The following is a 22,306-nucleotide window of genomic DNA, read 5'->3' as shown; positions in this document are numbered from 1 at the left end:
CACCCCTAACTGTCACCGTGATGTCACTAGCTGCATTGAGTGCACTGTGTCTGACATTGCATCTCTGAGAGATGCAATCTCAGCTTGCATCATAAAGGCTGCATCCAGACACTATTGGACAAATCGGATGAGGTGGTCTCAGCTTGATTGAAACAAAGTCTGGAGTGGATTGGTTGTAGTGAAAAGGCAAAATGACCCAACAAACCAGGCTACATCACAGTGTATTATGGATATGTAATAGGCATATTGTTATGAAGAAATTATGGGTAGAGCCAGACGGAATCTGTGGACATTTTTTGCTATTTCTGCTGAGAATTTAGGTAAAAATCTGCGGATGTCTGCGGAATTATTTTGAGAGTATCACAACTAAACCCTTAATATGTGAAATAAAAATTAATACCTTTTTAACTTTAATGTTTACAACGCAAATCCAATTAGATCCAGTTACAAAGCAAGTCTCTCATATAATATCTCTATTAAAAGACAGAAAATATGACTTTACAAACTGCATTGTACATAAATCAGATGAACATTTTCACATTAGTCAGTAATGTTACTGTAATTAATTAAAAAGCTGAATAAATATAGATTTACACACATTTACTCAAGTAAATAAACAGAATTAATGACAGGCTAAAAATCTGCTGAATTCTGCGTGCGCAGATTCCATGTGGGCCTAATCATGAGTTGGGCGGAATGTCATTCCTATACCGGTAAATATGCGTTTCATGTTAAATTCCAAAGTGAAAACATGCTGAACTTTTAACAAGAGCTGAAAATTGACCAAACTGCCGTTTTGGTTTATCTGTTATTTCTCTCTATAATGTAAAGCCTACAATGCAGAATAGTGGTTATGTATGAGAAAGTCTTACCTCTGATTTATATTCGGTGATGATGTCTGTAGATGTCACCATTCACAATTAAAGTGCAGCTTCTCGCTTATATTGTCTTATTGCTCATCGTCATACAGTAAAATAAGGACGCATGACAGCTGAGCGGGAAAAATAAACCCTGCAACTCTGACCAATGTGACGAGTTTAAAGCGAACCGCACCAAGAACATAGCAACACTGTAACAATTTTAATCCCAGTTTCGGAACAAAATATAAAAGATATTAAGGAATTCTGGTTGATGAATATGAACATCAACAATATCTTGGGCCCTATCATACACCCGGCGCAGTGTGGCGCAAGGCGCGGCGCAGTAGTCTTTTGGTAGTTTAAGCTTGGCGCAAGAGTCATTTTGAGGCGTTGCGATACGCTGTTTAAATAGCAAATGCATTAGCGCTCATTTTTGCGCCCATAGGCGTTCTGGTCTAAAAAGGAAGGCGTTCTGAGGCGGACCGCTGGCGCGTTGCTATTTTGAGAATCTATAATAGATTTTTCATTAGACCAAAACTAACCCGGTCTACACTCCGGCGCAGAGTTGCGCCTCGCTTACACACTGCTTAATACACACAAGAGAGCAATAGGCAAATATCTTTACATATGAAAAAATGTAAATATTAAGGATATATATAGGATAAAATAAGAATAGATATAGAATATAAATATAAAGAATTAAAATATTACAAAACATTATTCTCTAGCCTACATAAATATGAAAAACCACTGCTTTTATGTCTTCTTCATCTCGGGAGGCTTTTTCAGTTCATTCATAACAATTTGCTTTTGTATAATGTTATTATTATTAGCAGTATTATTTATTATATCCATATTTATATTTGTTTTATTAAAAACAAGCTTAGATTTGCCCACCTGTCAGGTTTTAGACCATATGGGGCACAGCATGTGTTTTAGGATATAACTCAGGTTTTTGAGCACATTTTGTTATTATTGTTCATTTATTCGTTTGCTGGAAATTAGAACTGAATTTAAAAATAGTTTTGAAACAAATATTTGCACTTAACAAACAAAAGTATTTATTTATAGGCTAATTGATGTCTGCGTAAAGGTTTCCCTATCCAAGAGCGAAAGTGAAAGTAGATCATTTATCTCTCATTCTCACGCAGTAGATGCTCTGTTTAACAGTTTTCTGTTAATAAACTGTTAACTGTTTGCTTGTGAAATGCTCATTTTTTCCACTTAGACTTACTTTGCGTCCTGTAAATAGCGAATGCGCTCTTGGCGCGACGCAGCTGACTCTTAAAGGGAATGGGAGATGAGATTCTAATTGGTTTATTCTTAAAACACACCTATAACTCATTAAGAAAATAAACTTAACCCTTTTAGACCATGCGCCGAAACGCAAGGCAGATTTCCCATCCTTAAATTAGCAAAAACGCGTCCTGACACGCCCTGAAAGCGTTTGCGCCCTGCGTTTTGCGCTTTGGGCATGGACCGTCAAAATAGAGCCCAAAATGTTCAACAGAAGAAAGATGCAGAGAGAAATAAAACCACATGTGGGAGAATAAATAAAAACGTTTTTGTGAACGATCCATTTAAGATGAGCTGTTCAAGATGTGTGTATTGACCTTATTCTAAAATGCGTAAGTGTGCCTGTTTTCGCGATTGTTTTAGAACTGCCGATAGGAGAAATGACTAGGAATAATAAACGCCAGAAAACTGTCAAACTACTTGCTCTACAAACAAATGTTTGCATGACTATACAGACCGAATAGAATAATATAAGAAAATATCAGTTTGCAACACCAAACAGCGAAACAAGCAGTTTTTAATGTCTAAAAATGAATGGAAGTGAATGAGAACGGAAGTCTCGAGCCAAAAAGATTCAAATAGCTGCGCCCACTCGTCGGCGAAGAATAAGGTGAATACAGGCTATTATTGTACCACATACTGTATTGATGTATTTTGATAATCAGTTAAACCAAATCAAAGTGGGTGCTTTATAATCTAAACTAAACTATTATAGTAGTAAATACCATCATTTCTGAGTGACCAGGAAATGGTTTATTTATACTCAATTGACTTTTCCATTGGAAAATACCCACTATCTGCAATAAAAGTGCTGCGCATTGATTCTTGAGTCAAGAAAAAAAAAATCGTGTTGGCAAACACAACCAGCCTTAATCTTATCAAGAGTGTACAAACTTAAAGGACATTCAGCTAAAGTTTAGTGCACAGTTGAACCCTGCTGTAAACATATCAGACCCGGGGTCAACGTTCATCAGCATAGATAACATTTACAATTTTTTTTTTTGTTGCAAAAGTGTCTAACCACTGACATAGAAACGATTTTCCTAACCACAGCTATTTTAAAAATATAGATAAGATTACAGGCACAGAAATCCAACCAAGAAATGATTGAGTTTGTGCGCACTTAGGAACGTTTCTAGGAACCTCTGCCCAAGCACGGGGATTTCTTCCCATCAACTTGTGTTTACAGAGTTGCCAAACAAATCCCAGCTCTGATTTTAGGGTTGCACAGACACGCGTCGACACGCAATGGTAGTTAAACAGACCTTGTTTTGCCTGCAAACCATCGTTCTACTCGGGTCATTCTATCAAACCTCTAAATGAGTAATGATTTTGACAACAAGACCTGTAACGCAATAGCATAATGATTAATATTTAAGCATAATCTAGAGACAGACTGTTGGCCAACTAAACTCAAGTTGGTTCCTGCTGAAGGAAGTGTTTCCTATGAGTAGGTGGTGTGGTTGACTCAGATTTGATGCGTCATGCCAGAATTTTAGAGTTGAGTTAGCTAGAATAATAAATGAGGCACTGCTTAATCAGCAATGCTTGGTAGAACGGGAACCGGAAAAACGTGAATATACTACAATGGTGATGATCATGTGCATTAACACCTTTCTCTTTGTCAAAGCTTTACCTTCAAGCAAGAATGCAAGCTGAATGGGCACGGCTCCTTCGCCCCACACTCCAGTTCTTCCTGATTGCTGCTTCTGTGTATACCGGTCTGTCCCGTGTGTCAGACTACAAACACCACTGGAGTGACGTGCTCACAGGCCTCATCCAAGGAGCCATCGTGGCTTTACTAGTGGTGAGTGGGCTTCATAAACGGTTCATGTTTGCTTGCAGGAAGTCGGTGTGGATTCTGCTAATTTGAATGAAAAACCCAGCTAAAATAAATCTCCTGCTATTGAGTCTATGGTAGCCTCAAGAACCATTATTTGGATTGTGATGAAATTTGGCATATGAATAGACGACGGTGTAAACTTTAACCACAGCACATTAGGAGTCTCAGTTCTTGCTAGCACCACCACTTATCCAAAACTTGCACTAAGCTTAATACTTTTTGAACTGTTTGGGCTATAAAAAAATTGCCAAGACTTGGCTCCATTTTCCACACACTCAAGGGATGAGATAAGCAGTACAAGTCTTGCTCAAAGAGTATGTTTACATGGACACCAATAATCCGGTTTTAATATGATTAAGACAATACTCTGATTAGGAGTCCACCACGTAAACAGCAATTAAAAAAAATGTTGATTAATTGAACTCTACTAAAGTTATAATTGAACTAAACAGAAATGGAACAAAGACCTGCTGATTTCTATCGCATTATTGTAGTGCTGTACAGACATGTGAATACCTCAATCAAGCGATGACCGTCATGTAGGATTTTCGCCACATTTTGTGACAGAATTTTCCATAAACTCACACAGGTGTTTGTCACTATTTTCTAGAGCTGTGAACCTAAACTAGTCTGACAGTTCGGTTCGGTTACGATCATCATGCCATCGATTCGATTCAATTCGATATTTCGGTGCATCACGGTGCATTGACGGTGCTTTTCATACACAGTTTTATATTTTCTTCACAGCAGCAGTTCTTATATTAAAATGTATGAATATATTTATATTTATATACTATTTGTAATACAATTTTGTCATTTAATACAAACAGTCAGATATATAAACTAACTTTAAACAAAACGAGCATTTAGCAAATAATATAAACAAATATAAATATCCAGCTCAATTTCTGATCCTTGTCTAGTTCTTACACCCCTTTGATTGGTCACACCCTCAAAAAAATGGTTGCCATTGGCTCTTGCGCGCTGCGCTCTTCACAGATGAGTGACACTGATAAGCGGCAGCGGCGATCTCACAGCTGATGTATGATAGACACCGTGGAGAAAACTCTGCAGACATGCTTGTTTCTGTATGCAAAAGTAATGCTGTAAAACAGCCAAGAAGAGAAGAAAAGCCATGCTAGCAGGTCAAATGGGCCACTGTGTGTGTGTGTGAGAAAGAGAGAGAAAGACAGAGCGAGAGAGAGAGAGAGAGAGAGAAATGGAGAAGGCTACTTTCATTCTCCCGATCTCAGTGAAATAGGGGCTATTGTTGTATATGTCAGTGAAAGACTGATCCAGCAAACACACACAGTGAAATTGTTTTTTGAAAATGAGTTTTAAGTAGTCAAAGCGTTGTAAATACTCGCGATCGCCTCCCTCGCGACAGAGCGCATATGAGGTAAATGACGCAAGTAATAACCGGTTATAATTATTACTGAACCGATACCGAATTGTCCGCGTCTGCATCGCAGTGCACCGAAGAAAAGATTCATTTTGACACCCCTACTATTTTCTGCATCAGTAAAGGACCACAGACACAAACATCGCAAAATGCGATAAGGGCAATATTCTAAGGGCCGTCAAATTTAGGTGGAAAATCACCAAAAATTCTAGCAGTGGCAGGCAAAAAAAAAAAAAAAAAACACTGGCAAGCTAAAGCTATTTTATGTTTACAAAATGATTTTATTTTACTTTTGTTTCTAGAGCACAGTTTGAAATTAGAACACAAATTCAGTATTAGCAGAGTATTTTAAAAACATTTTTGTGCTTAATCCTCTAAAATCTACACTTAAAATCTGTTTTAATGTTTTCAATGACATTTTAAAGCTATTCAGCAAATATTGCGTTTCAGTTTCTAGAAACAAAACCTGTTTTTTTTTTCTTCTGTAAGTGATAAATATTAACTAGAGTGACCATAAGCACTAAATTAACCAGCAATAAAACCACATGTAAGCATGTTTTTATCCACCTATTTTTATGAACATTTTGGATATGGGCATAAAAAAGAATGGTTGATGGAAATGCAATGATGCGCATAGATCTTGAAAATGTGCATAAAAAAAAAAAACATGCATATAACAGAGTAGGATAAACTTTAATCTACAGTATAAGAAAAGATGCCCATAAACTATGGAACACTTTCACCAAATAAATTCTAGTATGCGCATTAATAAAAAGTCATGTGATTTTGTTACAAGAGATCATGTGATGATAAATGTGTAAATGCCAAAACCATTTCAGTATTCCTGTCAATATATTATTGATTACCTCCATAGCTGTTAAGAGCATCTGTGCTCCGTGTCTCACGTTTAAACACCACCATGCGTTCCTTGCATGTCGGCATTTGTCTTCAGTCATTTATTAAATAAGGAAAAGATTCACGCAGCTTCTTCTACTGCAGCAAATTCCATTTTTATACCTGATATTTGGTGCCCGTTTATTCAAGAAGTGATGATTTTGCTCTCTTTGACTTGTTGTATGGAAACGCTGCTTTATTCGCACATCTCTTATGCAATATTTAAGTTTTGTGCATAAATTTAATTAGCATTTTTTGAGTGGAAAGATAGTTTGTGATATTTCAGGCTGTGATAGAAAGCACTAAATGAACTTGTGAAGTATGAAACCACTTGTGATAGTTCAGGCTCTGTGACAGAAACTCAATTCTCTCACCTTCCACAGGTTTTCTTTGTGTCAGACTTCTTCAAAAAGAAAGTGGAACCACAGAAAGAGACAGAGATCCCGCACACCACCTTACAAGAAACACCCACAAATGGAAATCATTACGATAACCCGAACTAAGCTTTGAGGAACCTCCACTGATGGGATGGGATTTCGGCTTGCAACCCACTATGAGGCCAGACCACTAGGGTGGAAACCTGTGAATGTAACCTTGCTTTCAATGTTCTCCAGATCCCGTTCTCGGGGTCTCTTTATGGACGCTGTTCCACATTGCCTTGGCTGGACTGCTTCTGCTGCTACAACAGCTTCCTGTGTATCTCTGAAAACTAATATAAACGTACCTCTATTAAACCACACCACAGAAGCAATTTTTTATCTGTATGAAGAAAAACAATATACAGACTTTTTTTTATTAAAATTGTTAAAATTGTATGTACAATAATGTTGCGCTTTTATGACGAAAACAAAAATCCATTATGCTCGTTGACGAACACAAATAAAACAATTATGTTCCATGTCTCTGCTCTCCTGCTGTGTTTTTATGCAAAAATAACATCCAAAAAAAAGGAGTCTTAGGATTTAGAGGTATAGACTTGCAGCAAACACGATATCCCTCTTAATCTTCGTTATACCTGTGGAAAAACAAAAAATATAGTAGTTTTTTTTTTTAATGAAGCCCTCAAAACAATGACATAACTGGAAAAGTATCCAAGTGTAAAAAAACAAAGCTCTGGTCCAAAATCTGATGTGTTTAGTTTGAAAACACTTTAAGTAATACAAAAATAGGCTGACAATTGATATTCGCCAGATGCTATTTTTTTTTTTATTCACGACAGAGAGCTTCATAAAATGGAATCAACTTTAACTTCTGTATTTTTCCAGAATTAGCTTAGCAGCATATAAGTATAAACCTCTGTTCTAGGAATGGTACGATAACCGTTTAAGGCAGGGGTGTCAAACTCAATTCCTGGAGGGCCGAAGCCCTGCACAGTTTAGTTCCAACCCTGCTCCAGCACACTTACCTGTAGGATTCAAAAAGCCTGAAGGACTCAATTAGTTTAATCAGGTGTGTTTAATTAGGGTTGGAACTAAACTGTGCAGAGCTGCGGCCCTTTTGTAACTGAGTTTGACACCTGTGGTTTAAGGTATACCGCGGTTTGCAAAAGTTTTAAAACCACCAAAAATTTCTGCTATACCGTTCCTGAGGTACATGTGAGATTTTATTTTATTTTTTTTTTATTTTTTTTTTTTGGACAACGGTATCTCCAGCAGAAAAGATTTCCAGAGATGCCATTTTAAATTGTAAAGACATCTGTGGTTTTGAAACTAATGAACACAACAGAAGTCTATAATTCATTTGAATAGCTTAGCCTGACATGTTTACTGCTCTAAAATATTTTAAATGTTTCTTAATATAAAATATATTTTGATCAGGAAAAAAAGGTTTTCATTCCTTACCCAGACATTTAAAAAGGATAAACTTTAGAGCAGTAATCACAATACCGCAAAACCGTGATATTTTTAGCCAAGGTTATCATACAGCTGTGAAAATCCTATAGCGGCCCATGTCTATTGTGAACTAATCTGAATTCAATATTGGTTATCTAATCAAATACCACGCCATTAACTTAGCAAAAAGCTAACAAGCAACGACCACTGGAATTAATTTAATTATATGCGTTTGTTAACATACTGGATAGGCTACTGTAAAATTAGCTCACTTGACTAACATTGGAGCCAATTTAGGATTAAGTTTTGTTAGCTAATCGAATACTGTTTAATTAGATTAGCAACATGCTAATATCCAAACTTACACTATAAATTTACACTTATCTAGTTTAACACTTGGAATTGATTTTTAATCATTATTTATTTTGATATTGGCTAAAGAATACCATAAAATCCCGCTCTACTGAAATCAAATTTAGGTCTACATATTGTTAGCTAATACTAAGTAATTTAGCTAGCACACATGCTAATACCAAACTCTTCTGATATCAATTTTGATATATTTGCCTAGCATGCTAAAACTGATAGCGTATTTTTAAAGCTTAAAGCATAATATAACTTAATTATGTTATTAGCTAAGCAACATGCTAATGAGTTTGCTTTAATTTTCTGCAAAACCTATACATAATGTGTACATGATTAAAAAAAAATATACAATATAAAAGGATTGGCCAAAAATGTATTAATGTCTGTCAAATATGCCCAGTTTTATGTAGATACGTGTATGAATAACTACCTGAATTACATCTGGTTTAACAAAACAAGTAAGTACAATTTAGGTATGCTCCCTTAGGTATAGAGGTCTGCCACAACTCAACAAATACAAAACATCTCTATTACTGAGATTGCCTCTTCTTTTGTAATCCTACATCTTGCATCCAGTTTCTCAGAATGCAATCAACAAGATCCTTCCAAGAAGATTTACCAATCGAGTGATCGAACCTGGCCATGTTAGCACTGGATACTCTGTGCACGGGGCTCTTTAACTGGGGTTCAACTGAATCAGCAAAGGTTTAGTGTCCTACCGGTTGCAAACTTATTCTCCAACTCTGTGTTTCCAATGGCCTTAGCTGCCTGGCACATCTGCCTTAAGAGCTCCTCCAGTCTGCGCATACAGCGGATAATACTGCCTGAGAGAGAGAAAGAGAAGTGTTAGTCCTCCCTGTGCTCGCTACATACCAATCACATATGCTCATTTCCAATGCTTGTAACCCACAGTTTCAATGTCCAGCTGTATTAGCAATGTTTACCTTTTCAGCAGAGGGGTTTTTACTGCCATCAGGTTTTAAGATCTCTAATAAGACCATTCCAGAGGTGAAGGTGGGGGTCAGAAAAAAAGATCCGTATTTTTCATAAAAACATCTCTCCCTTGTTACAATTTATTACTAGAAGTGTTTCAGAGTTTGCTAATGTCCAAGAACACAGCCAAAAGCTCACTCAGGAGCTGGAGCAGGGACAGATTGGGGGTTTGCTTGACAGCAACACATGAGCACGGTGTTTCGAGGCTCACGTCATGCTGTGGACGAGGCCAATTCCCAGAGAAAAGGCTTCAGGGAGAAGACAGGCTGAAGAGAAATTAAACTCTTTCATTTCCAAACATGCCTCATGCTGTACTTATGAAGTCACGACCAACTATAACATCGCTGACTCCTCGTATTCTCCAAACTAATTGCATTTGTTCATTTCTGGGAAACATGGGGTACGAAAATAAGCCATTTTTGGGAACTATGGATAAAAAGTGCCTTCAAAAAAATTACTGGTTTAAATTGAATCATAAATACATTGGAAAATGTGTGATATTTAAGCTAGAGGTATTGCACAATGAATCAAACAGATCCAGTAGTTTTTGTTGGGAGCCATTACCTTCAAACACGTCTGTCATTTTGCAAATCTGAGAGAAAGAAGAGCCATTGGCCCAGGTGTAGACCACATCCATCAGGTGCGGACGGAACTGGTTCAGGTAACTGTCCTCGTCCACTTCCAGCTTGGCCTCTGCAGACACTTTAGCAATTCTCTTGGCACATTCCTACAATCACAACAGAAATCATCAGTTTGAGATTCTTTGTGAGCTTAAGGCCCCGGTAAGTCACTTCATTTAGGGTAGGTGCCCAAAGTAGTGTCCACAGGCCAAGATTGGTCCATTGTAACCTTTGATTTGGCCCTCCATCCCATCTGAGAAGAGAGCGAGTATGATGGAGAGGGTTGGGTGAAAGTCTCTAACACAGAGATCGTCATTTCTAATTTGTCGTAACCTTTTTTGCTTGGTTTATTGCTGAACTACAAAAGAGCAAACTGAAATGAAATGTTTTAATTAAATGTTGTAAATCAGATTTTTAAAATGTGAATACTGTCACTTGACGGATAGAGGACTATGCAGAAGACATCGGCAAGCAACTCAAGTCAAAAACTGTAATTCTGTTATAAATTTTATTTTGTTTTTACAGTAACAAGTTCATAATAAAATGTAAAAAAAAACTGCATTAGTTAATATAAACAATGTTTTTTGGTCATTTTTAAACCTCAAAGAAATTAGGAAATTACCAATGGTAAATTACCCCACCTATATTTGCCCTCGACCCACTAGCCTCAATCAAGTTCGGTTTCTGGCCCTTCATAAGGTTTGGGTATCCCTGGTTTAGGGGTAAAGTTGTTTCTGATTATTAACAGCATGTACGTTTAGGTTTAATGTGTAAACATGTGGGCCATTTACCTATAAACAACAAAAGTGCACAAATAAAACTAGTGGTAAAAAAACTGCAGTTAAGAAAGCAAATGATCTGTCATCTGTTCATTACATTTGATTTTTATGCAGAAAGGCACATCTCAGGCTTTAAATAATTCTAAACCTAAAATGTTTCGTAAAGAATAAAAGTGAAAGCCTATGATAATAACAATAGATGTTTGGATGACAAATCTGCAGCAATTCAAGATCATTAAAGGGTTAGTTCACAATTTTTTAAAGACTTTATTAAATACTCTAAACCCCTTTGACCTGTTTGTCTTCAGAATACAAATGAAGATATTTTAGATGAAATCTGAGAGCTCTCTTATCCTCTTCCTTTGTTTTTCAGCAATTAATGTGCTTTTGTTAATTTGTGCCCTTTACAGACACGGAGAAGAACCTGATGAATAAAGTTGTTATTATTGATCTAATTGTGCACAAAAGCATTCTCGTATCTTCATGATATCCCAATTAAACCACTGAAGGCATATGTGCTGTTTTGAGGATGATGTTGGCATTTTTTGGCCTGATGAGTCTGAAACTTTGCTGTCAAAGGAGGATAAGGGCACTCTCAGATTTAATTTAAGATATCTTAATATGCGTTCCTAAGCTGAACAAAAGTCTGAGGGGTTGCTGTTAATGCACTTGTCAGGTAATCAAAAAAAAAAAAAAAAAAAAAAAAAAAAAAAAAAAAAAAAAAAAAAATCAGCTACATGCATATTTATAGCTTACTTATGCGTGGGTCACGGGTGAATAAGATCAATCATTGGTTCAACAAGCTTTAACTACATTTTAAGGTGTTTGTGGAAAGTGTTATAAAGCGGACTTGTTTTGAAGCGCATCACCTCAATTGTTATTCATTATTCTTGTTTATTAATCACTGATCAACAAAAGATATATAAAAACCAAGAAAAAAAGCAAACGAAATTTGTTTCAAAACGACATTTTTTCCAAGAAAAATAATAATTATATTTTTGTTTGTGCCTCCACTACTCAACTATACGGGTGAATGATTTATTTCGCTGTGAGGAAATTGAGGATTAATTGAAAGCATCACTGTAATTGTATCAAAATCTCAGTTATATTTGCACATTTTTTAAAAATGTCATTATTTTAAAGATTATGTCTGAGCACATGATTTTTCCTTGGTGCTTAGGCTATGTGCTTTCAATAATCCGTCTCTCTTGCAGCAGGTTCAGGCGAGGGATGTTGTTCATTAAGAAACCCGAGGCAGGAAAATATACATTTAGAGTTCAAAGAAAAATATTTTAATATTAAAAAGCATGTAGCGTAGCGAGAAAAAAGACTGTGTGTGGGCATCAGAAAAACTGGGTGAGCCTTATGTGTTGTCAAAATATTGTGAAAAAAACCCCCCCACCAACTCTGCATACTAACGTTACAGAACAGACTGGGCTGCAAATCATACGTGCCCCTTGATCATTCACATGACAGCCTACTTATTTCCAATAGCACAAACAATCTATATTCTTTCTCTGTCTGTATCAGAGACGTTTTGAACTTATTTGAATGCATTTGCTTACTGGATCCTTGGACTGAGAAGCTTACAGCTTACGTCCTTGTCCTTTATTTACAAGCCATTTTCTGAAGTTTTGATTACACCATGCACATATATAAATAAATGCTGCAATAGACACCGGACTTTTCATTTAATAAACACTTTGTTCGCAACGCACACTCTGCCAAGTTTAAGTTTTTAGGTGATTTTAGGTTATATATTTAGATACAACTTGAAAAAAAAAGATAAAATATATATTTCAAATTGCATGATGCATTTAGCAGGCTTCAATAAGCTTTTTGCATCAGGCAGTTACACACAAATTAAACAGTTTAAAAGTTTACAAACTTTTAAATGTTCCTTTAAAATGACTTTTGGTGCAATAAAAAATCCTGAATAATTAAGTGTTAGAATATTCTTTAAATGTATAACTATGAAATTTAATTTCTAAACAATAAAGCATTAACTTACCAAGAAATGCTCCACTTTATCACAGTAAAATAATGTAACCATGGAAATATATGTACACACAATAACACCAAAGTAGCGTATTTGTAAAATCAAAAAAATAAACAAGATGTGCTTTCCCTCATGCAGCCTCCGTGAAAGAGCGTGTGGCAGCAATGAACTGGCTTCTTGACAAAAAAAAATGTCTGCAGCGTCGGCAATCTTCATATTTTCAGCCACTGACTGAGAATAATGCTGCACTATAATATTAACAGATTAATAAAAGGTTTTCTTTTCCCCCAACACACTCATAATCATTACTTTAGTCGGTGCGAGACTTTTGCACGCGGTTAAGCACGGAATAGGCTATAAGCGCATATAGAAGCTTTATATCTGCATTTATTTTTGACACCAGCACACCTGTGACTACTCCCTTGTTAAAAAGGAATTATAAGTGTGATCCTATCCTAATGAGCGCCCTTAAATAATGTAACCTAGTTATTAGTCGTCTGCAAGCATCAGTGTTTATTGAGATTAAAAAAAAGATAAAAAACTAAAATAAACTTTGAAAATGAGATAAAAAAATATATATTGTTATAGCAAGCTATGTAACTGCTTTGGGAAATAACACTCGTCATAGACGTCACAGGATGACTGACCGTGAAGGAACGTGTAGTCTGGCACATTTGCTACCCACGACAAGTCAAGATTTTAGCAAGAAAAAAAAAAAAGAAAAAAAAAAAAAATATATATATATATATATATATATATATATATATATATATATATATATATATATATATATATATATGTATATTATAATAATAATAATAAAAAATAAAAATAAGTGAATAAATCACATGATCTGACATAGTGACTTTTGTAATCGACAATAAAAATCGTGTGATCTGACCGGGGCTTAAAGGTGACCGTGCCTTCTGTGTTGTGGCCCCAAGGCTTTCGAACTCTCCCGATAGCACTGAGAACTCTGGGATAAGTTGAACCATTTAAAAAGCATATAAAGATGCATATGTTTGGTGAAGCTTTTAATTAACAGTAGTGTTTAATTTGTGTTGCTGTATTTGCATTTTAAACTTGCTTTGATTATGTTTTTTTTTATTGATATGTGTTTTTACCTATTTTCTCTTATTGTAAAGCACTTTGTGACTTGATGTCTGTGAAAGGTGCTATATAACTAAACCTTACTTACTATGTTCCATCTTGTTGCGTTTCTTCTAAATTTACCATGAAAATATGGGCGATGCTACTTTAACAGTTTAATTTCACACTCATTCACGAAAAAAGTGACAGGAACTGGCATTACAAACGTTCAGCAACAATAATCACATTATAAACACTCAATAGAGGTATCCACCCAGAGCTTGTCCATGGATCTTGAGACTTTGAGCACTCGCGCAACTGGCCTCCCTATGTTAATGCTCTTGACCCAGCTAACAGTTATCATGGCTACAAAACCAACCAATCACAGATCTTGTGCTCTGGATCTGGAAAATTTCCCACGTCTTTCTTCTCTCCATTTTAGCCCTGATGCCTTTTAGTAGACACATTTAAACATTAATACCACCAATAATCCAATAATACACCAATAATAATACACCAATAATAATAAGACTTAAATAAATTAGATTTTTATCTTTAACATGTTTTCTACAGCAGATTTCTGCAAGTAATCATGCTTATTATATTAAGCCACACAAACTGCAATACTCTGAGCTTCCTTTTAAATCCTTTATTGGATTATATCATTTTTGTTTTACACTAGTAGCGCTTCCTCCTGTGAACAGTTTATTGAAGTTGTGAAATCAAAGTGACCTACATGTGCCCACACAGAAACTCTTCAATTCTAGTAAAAACACCGTCAAGCTGATCCAAACCGCATCTCTGGAGGATCAGACTGACCCATCCGCGTGATCCATGAATGCAAAAAGAGGCCAGAGTTTAAGCTTTGTTTGGTAAATAGTACTTGTTATAGTGAGTTTGCAATGTGAAGAATTCTGTGGTGGTTAACCAAATACCCTACCTGCATCTGTCTCAGTGGACCGCCCAGCTGCTCTGTCAGTTTGGGCATCTCGTTGGCCTGTGGATGAAGACAAAGTCATTAATACAAGGCAATGAAAGGAGACTATCAGAACAAACACACCGTCCAAAGCACATGTCTCTGCTAAAGGGACAGTTCACCCAGATGTCCTTCAAAGTAAATAAGTTGAATTTAAGAGCTAAAGATGTGTTTTTTGCATTTGGAGGCAGTGCCTGATGTTTGTGAAAGTAATTAGGGAGTAATTTGTAGGTAACAATACAAAATCATACTGAGGATGGACTTTCACTCGGGCATTTGCATAATTACTGCAACAACATTTAAGGTGGGATTGGATCAGTGGTTGTCTAGTTATCCAATCACATTGACTGTTGGGAAAAAAAAAAAAAAAAAAAAAAAWTATATATATATATATATATATATATATATATATATATATATATATGAATGCTAAAATGTATTCTTTAAATATGTTGTCATAATATTTTTTCTTATTGGAAAAATTTATCCAACTAATTTTTCAACATTTTCTTCAAGTGCATATCCAGAACTTCTGCAAATCTTGGCTTTTTATCCAGCATTTATTATTTATACGCAACACTCCAAAAGGTGCAAAAAAATAAATAAATGGATGAAACCCAATTACTTTCTCCACTTTCCGCTGAACACAAAAGAAGATATTTTGAATATATTGAGAAGATATTTTAATAGGTATAAAGCACTATAGTTTTATTAAAACGAGGCTGCCGAGCATGCTTTTTGGAAGCAATGCCAAGAAACTTAGGGTGTCAGTTTGTCATTTCCAATGGAGGTGCGTGATGCGCACAAGGGAGCAATGAGCACAAAAAAACTTCAGTATGCCCAAAGCGCTAGAACTAACCAATCTGCTTCACAGTATGTATGGAATATACAAAATTCAGTAATAAAGGCAGACTATATACCCCAGACAAACGCAAAGCACGTGCCTGCGCTTGTCACTTCAGATCAGAAAATCAGAAAATGAAAATAAAAACGTGAAACTCAGTTCTGTATTTCAGCGAGGAGATTGTAAATAAAAACAATGTTGCCAGAGTGGCTTTTTGGTTTCTTTTCTTAAGCATCCCAGCCACTAGCTCCTCTTCTGAAAGATTTTTAGCACAGGGGTAATATAGTCATCCAACTTCACAATTTATAATGTTGCAGTATGTACTTAAAAATGATGGTTGGTTCCTTTACTTGAAAGCTCAGAACCTTCATAGTTTGTTTACACAGTTTGAGGTTTACTGTATCATTATTATTCACACCTAACAGATGCTGATCTACCTTAACCATTGCACACACTTTGTAGCATTTTATCGATTTTCTTTAATTTCTTATAATAGAGACTTTTAATCTCTTTATTTTATTATAAAGAGATGAGATACTTTGTTTAAATATTTTTGTTTGCGAGTATTAAAACCTTAGTAATGTCAGTAATGCCTTCGTAATGTTGTTAAATTAAAAGATGGTTAAATAAAAATAAAAAATCCTAATATTCCCAAATGTTTTCTTAAAAAAATATGCAATAATTGTCGATTTGGAATGATATAACACGTGATATCTTGATAATTTGTTTTGCAATACCACCCAGCCCTAGCCACTGGTATTTCTTCCTACTATGGATGTCATAGGCTACCAGTCTCCAACGTTGTTCAAAATGTATTTTTTGTTCAAGAGGAAAAAATAAATAATTACATTTTGGAATCATTGGATTTTTAGGATAAATAATACCTCAACAATGTTTTTATGATTTTGGTCTAGGAAAGTGTGCTTTTAATCTTATCAGAGGGATAGTAAAATACCTTCTTTCAAGAGCTTTCTCTTTTGTCTTCTGTGCAACACTTTTACTTTCTGTCCTAGTCTATCCCACCCACTGATGACTGCAGTGTGACAGATGACTAAAGAGAAGAAACAGCTGCTCTGGGTTTCATGAACCAGCATGCAGGACAAATGGGACTACAGGGTCAGACGAGACACTGGGTCAACAAATGGTGTTGATCTGTTTGTGGCACTTATTTGCACTTTTTTGTGCCACATGTTAAATTTGTCTTAGTCAACTGAATCCTCAAAGCCATAGATTTATAGTTTTATACAGTAGTTTCTTGAACCAATAGATCATGACTGTTTTTTGATTCTCCAAACTAAGCCCAACTGAAGTTTTGTACATCAACCTCCAATTTAAGAACACAAAACATAATACGTTTGTACACCTGTTGTATACAAAAAAAAAAAAGTTAGTTTTTTCCACAAATAACATATAAAAATACACAAGTGTTTTGATCCTTATAAGCCATTTGCTTGTAATGTAGTAATCTTGGACGACACATTGAAAACAAGACCAAAACACAATAAATCTGCAAAACTAGTTTTTGATATTGCAAACTACAAGCTCAACTGAAGTATTGTACTGCCAAACAAATTCCCCATGTCTAAACTGCACAAAAGCAGTGAGACTCAACATGGCATCGAGTCTACAACAAATGTAGCGTGGCACAACATGACAGGAAACTGATGGCCCATGCTATATCTGCCATACTTAACATGTTTGGACTATTTACAACAAGATATGGATCTGAAACTACACTAGGTGTGTCTTGTATTTGTGTACACAGCCTTTCACTTAAAATATGTCTATTCCACAGAGCGACTTTTTCATTAAATTGGACAAACTATAGTACTCCTGTCTTTTATAATGTAAGGATGGCTATATCTCTCCATAATATTAAACCTTGAAAACTGTTATGGACCTCCACACGAGACAAGACCATGAGAATGGTCAGGCACTAAAACATGAAACTTTCTAATCTGAGAAGAATATCAGCTAGAAAACCAGTTGTTCATGTTCAGGTTCACATTTCACACAGAATGTCTAAGTTTTTATATGGTGTATCTTTTGGCTTTATATTCATGTTTGGTGTCATTTTAAATGTCACTGTGTTATTGGTAATGTGGTCCTAATTTCAATGTAATATTTTACAATCTCTCTTAGGGCCTACTCGCACTATGCCATCCGTACCGTGCCCAGGCCCGTTTCCCGGATCGTTTGAGAAGTGTGAGTGCGCTGAATCGCGCTCAAGCACAGTTCACTTGGCCGGCCCTGGCCCGGTTGGGAGAGGTGTGCATGAGCGCGGTACACTTGGGCTTTGGCGCGGTATGCTTGTGTGTGAGTACAAAACGCGCCAAAGCCCGAAACCGAAAGCGAGACGTGACTTTTAAAGGACTGTTTGATATGGATTTATTAATCATTCTTACTGTTCAGTGAACGCAAACTGCCGTAGTTTATTAAAGACACAAACTCCTCACAGCACGCCAGCTGCGCGCCTTCAGCAAACCTCCTCATTCCTGCAGCACGAGAGCTTAATGATTGTTTATGAGTGCCAAAAGTGGCGGATCTGTTCGGCGAAATATCTGACTTCGTGTCCCCGCATCCCTAAGGACTGTTTGGCGAAATATTTGACGGCATATCAAACGACTGAAACGATATAACTAGAGAAATCTCCACTGTGCTGCTTAGTGAGAGCGTATGGCAAGCCGTTTTAGCATTTAAACCTTGTTCTGACTATCCATAAATATATTTAGAGAGAGCTCTAATTATATTTTGACTAGTCATAATTATAATTCGACTAGTCAGAATGACAATTAGAGATATCTGCAATTACAATTGTACTAGTACGAAATCAGATTGGAGATATCTGCAAATATATTATGACTAGTCATATTCCTCCATTGACTTCCATTGAAAAATATTTGCAGATATCTCTAAATGAGTTGACTCGTCAAAAATCCAATTCAAGATATCTACAACTGTAATTCGACTATTAGTAAATTAATTAGAGATATCTTCAAATATATTTGTAACTATCTCTAAATATGATGAATTAAAGACATCTCCAAATGTATTATGACTAGTAAAAACTCAGAGATATCTCTAATTACAATTGTGACGAGTCAAAACTCATTTAGAGATATCTGCAAATATTTTTCAATGGAAGTCAATGTAGGAATATGACTAGTCATAATATATTTGCAGATATCTCCAATCTGATTTCGTACTAGTACAATTGTAATTGCAGATATCTCTAATTGTTATTCTGACTAGTCGAATTATAATTATGACTAGTCAAAATATAATTAGAGATATCTCTAAATATATTTATGGAGTCAGAACAAAGATTTAAATGCTAAAAAGGCTTGCCATAGAGAGCGCTTCTGAACAGCGCAGCAGCGATGACGTAAGCGTGCCGAGGCCCGATATGGTGTGAGCGCGGGCCGTCGGGGGAGACGGGAGGGGGGACAAGCGTGCTTTGGCCCGGTTCGAGGCAACTGTACCTAGTGTGAGTACGGCCTTATATTAGTTATTTTGGGTTTTGACTTTGATAAGATCGTTGCCAGATGCTCCACTCCAGGGAAAATGGTCTTCACATAAACTCATGACCAGGCAAGAGTCTTGGTGAAGCTTTTATCGTCTCGAATTTATGATGATTTGAGTATTTAGGCAAAGGGTGCAAAGGTGTCTGTGGGATCCTGTAGTCGGGATACCCTAATTGCAGTTTGTGAGTCTGAGCTCTGGATCAGGAATTGTATGCTGCAATGTATTTCTACATGGTAAGGTATTCATCTCTTAAATGTAATTGATGTTGTACAATCTTGATTGGCTTATTTGGTCCCACTTTATATTAAGTGTCCCTAACTACTTTGTACTTACATCAAAAAAAATAAATACAATGTACTTACTGTGTTTATAATGTATTTGAGAACACTTGTGGTGCTTTTGATTTGGGATAGAGGTTGGGTTATCCACAGGTTTGGTGGTATGGGTAGGTTTAAGGGTAGGTTAAGGTGTAAGGGATGGTCAACTGTGTATTTACAAATGTAATTACAAAAGTTAATTACAGATGTAATTACATACATGTATTTAATCAAGCATCAGTACACAGCAAATACATGTATTTGTACAATAAGTACATTGTAACAAACAAATTAACTCCTGTGTAAGTACATATTAGTTAAGGCCACTTAATATAAAGTGGGACCGCTTTTGTTTAATTATGTAAATTGGAATGGAATATCTTTGCGTGACTAATAAATGTAAAATTATTGTTTGACTCTAATATCTCCTGAAATCATTTAAATCTATTAGATTGTTAAGGCTGATTTATCCGCAGCCTACAACCAGGAATAGTCATACATTCAGACAATCACTGACTTAGTATGATATAATTTAGGGGCTAAATCAAACACTTTTAAGTATGTGCAAGCATGGGGCGGCCAATTATTACTTAGAGATTATTACTCAGATGAACTGGCCAGCATACTGACTCCAAGCGACTTCAGGTAAACGATGAACCATTAATTGAAAATAAGGATTTATTAGGTTAATCAATCTAAATTAGAGTAATTAGCTTGAATTAGATGAATCTAAATTTTACATTATTATATATTGCAGTCAGATTAAAATTCGGAGATGGAAACAAATTAAAATAAATTTTAACGAATAAAAATATTTATTTTCACATGTACTAAAGGGCTTACATGCATTTAACCTTCACCCATGCTGTTAGTTTCGTCATAGGACTAATAGATGGACCCTTACAGTAATTTGCATGATACAGTGTTCTATAAACACATCAAAACATTTCTGCAAAATGTTTCTCTATTACTAATCCCCACCTCACATTTTTCAAAGTCAAAACATGTTATTTTAAAGGCCTCTTCAGCTCCAACTTCAATAATATTGAATCTATGGTATCAGTTATATAGTTGAATACTGATACACACTTCCATTAATTAACTTGCAGTATCATGGCACACTCTTTGCACGCTTCTCCCAACTAAAGACTAGACCTTTGAATAACCCCATTTCAAGCCAAACACAACAGGTTATTGGGGCCCATAACTGTCACTACCTATTGACTTCCCCCGTATTCCATCTTGACCACATTTCTGCGAGAGCATGACGCTATGTTGGCCTTACGTTTTCCTGGAAGACGAAGCAGCTGAGGAGAGCGGTGGCCTGCTCCGCCGTCAGGTCATTGAACAAGCCGTTAAACATCATCTCTGTCAGCAGCAGCTCATCTGCACTGTAAACACAAGAGCGCAACGGGACACTTCAGAAACAAATCTAAGTGCTGAAAATAAGCACTTTTTTTGCTTTAGTGCAGAATAGTGCTGTGCTGTGAATGCTGCATCAGCAAATGAGCATCATACCTGCTGATCTCGCATGCCACACGGCCCTTCATCTCGATGACATCAGAGGAAGTAGCGAATCCCAGTCGGCGCAGCACACGCTTTCTGCACTTCAACTCATCCATCTGCAACACGGTGCGGGCTTTCTTTAGCTCTCGCTTTGCTGCTTTAATATCACCCGCAATCTAAAACACAAAGATGCAAAAGGTTGTGTGTTAATGTGTGAGATTAAGTATCGACAACTACATTTCTGAAGTTGGTACATTTGAAAAATTCACAACTCAAATCAAAGTCACAACTCAAAACACACATTTGGTTTACAAAAAACATCTTTAGCAGTTTTCACAAATAGCATCTATAAACATTAGTGTTTTCCAATACTTGTAGTCAAAGCGGTCCTTTGAAATGCACATCAACAAACTTATAGATGCCATATAGAAAACAAGTCCATTAATTCATTAATTCAATCAAGAGTCAATTCTTGTGAAGCTTCTATTCTTCTTAGAGAAAAAAAAAACACCACAAATTTAAATTTTTGGAAACAAGCTTTTCGATTTTCACTGTATGACAAACACCAAATATAACTGAGGATAAACAAGAAGTGGGCTACTTGACATCACTTGTAACAAATAGACCCAAGGCTATCCTCAATTTCAAGCAAGTGACCTAAACTTTAACACCCATAACAGCCCAAACCACATAGAATCAGATTTATTATTATTTTTTCTTATTTGATTAACTTTCATAGTACAGCACGTGATAGTTTGTCAGATACAGATCAGAAACTTTGTAATGATGCCTCTGTGTGAACAAATTCAAATTTACTTTGTATCTCTTCCAATTGACATTGAAAATACCCCAAAATTTGATTTAAGTATTATGGTGACAGCTCTATAAAAGCTTGACTAGCTGGATTTCTATTACTCTGCTATTGTGTATGTAGACATGTCACAAGTTTTGAAATTACCGCAATAGTAATTTTGAACTTGTGAGAAAAAGAATGAATGCAAATAATGAGAGGCACTTTTGACATGAACATTATGGTGAACATTACAACGGTTACTAGGTTACCAATACTGCAGTCAGCCTCTTCAGCAAATTGATGAGAAAACACTCAATATTTTAATTTTAAATTTTTTTTTGAGAACTGTGAAAATATTAGCTTTCCGTTAGG

General features: G+C 36.0%; 2 protein-coding genes across 7 annotated transcripts in view; one reads left to right on the top strand and one right to left on the bottom strand.

The window, feature by feature from the left end:
* plpp1a (phospholipid phosphatase 1a) overlaps window positions 1-7,197 on the top strand; it is a 29,508-nt gene extending 22,311 nt beyond the window's left edge. For all 5 annotated transcript variants that reach the window (XM_073914442.1, XM_005155458.5, XM_692415.10 and 2 more), the window contains 2 exons: window positions 3,787-3,963; window positions 6,679-7,197. In XM_073914442.1, coding sequence (XP_073770543.1) covers window positions 3,787-3,963; window positions 6,679-6,798 — 297 coding nt within the window. In that variant the 3' untranslated portion in view covers window positions 6,799-7,197. The remainder of the gene's footprint in view (window positions 1-3,786; window positions 3,964-6,678) is intronic.
* The window catches only part of mtrex (Mtr4 exosome RNA helicase), a 68,656-nt gene continuing 53,424 nt past the window's right edge, over window positions 7,075-22,306 (bottom strand). The window contains 6 exon segments of one of the 2 annotated variants that reach the window (NM_214768.1): window positions 7,075-7,310; window positions 9,213-9,317; window positions 10,051-10,213; window positions 14,914-14,970; window positions 20,921-21,026; window positions 21,154-21,317. In NM_214768.1, the coding sequence (NP_999933.1) occupies window positions 7,258-7,310; window positions 9,213-9,317; window positions 10,051-10,213; window positions 14,914-14,970; window positions 20,921-21,026; window positions 21,154-21,317 (648 nt within the window). In that variant the 3' untranslated portion in view covers window positions 7,075-7,257. 2 annotated transcript variants of the gene reach the window in all.

Source organism: Danio rerio, chromosome 10, assembly GCF_049306965.1.
Source record: "Danio rerio strain Tuebingen ecotype United States chromosome 10, GRCz12tu, whole genome shotgun sequence".
Classification (NCBI taxonomy): Eukaryota; Metazoa; Chordata; class Actinopteri; order Cypriniformes; family Danionidae; genus Danio; species Danio rerio.
The sequence above is the reverse complement of the archived record's forward strand: the minus strand, read 5'-3'. Positions and strand labels throughout refer to the sequence as shown.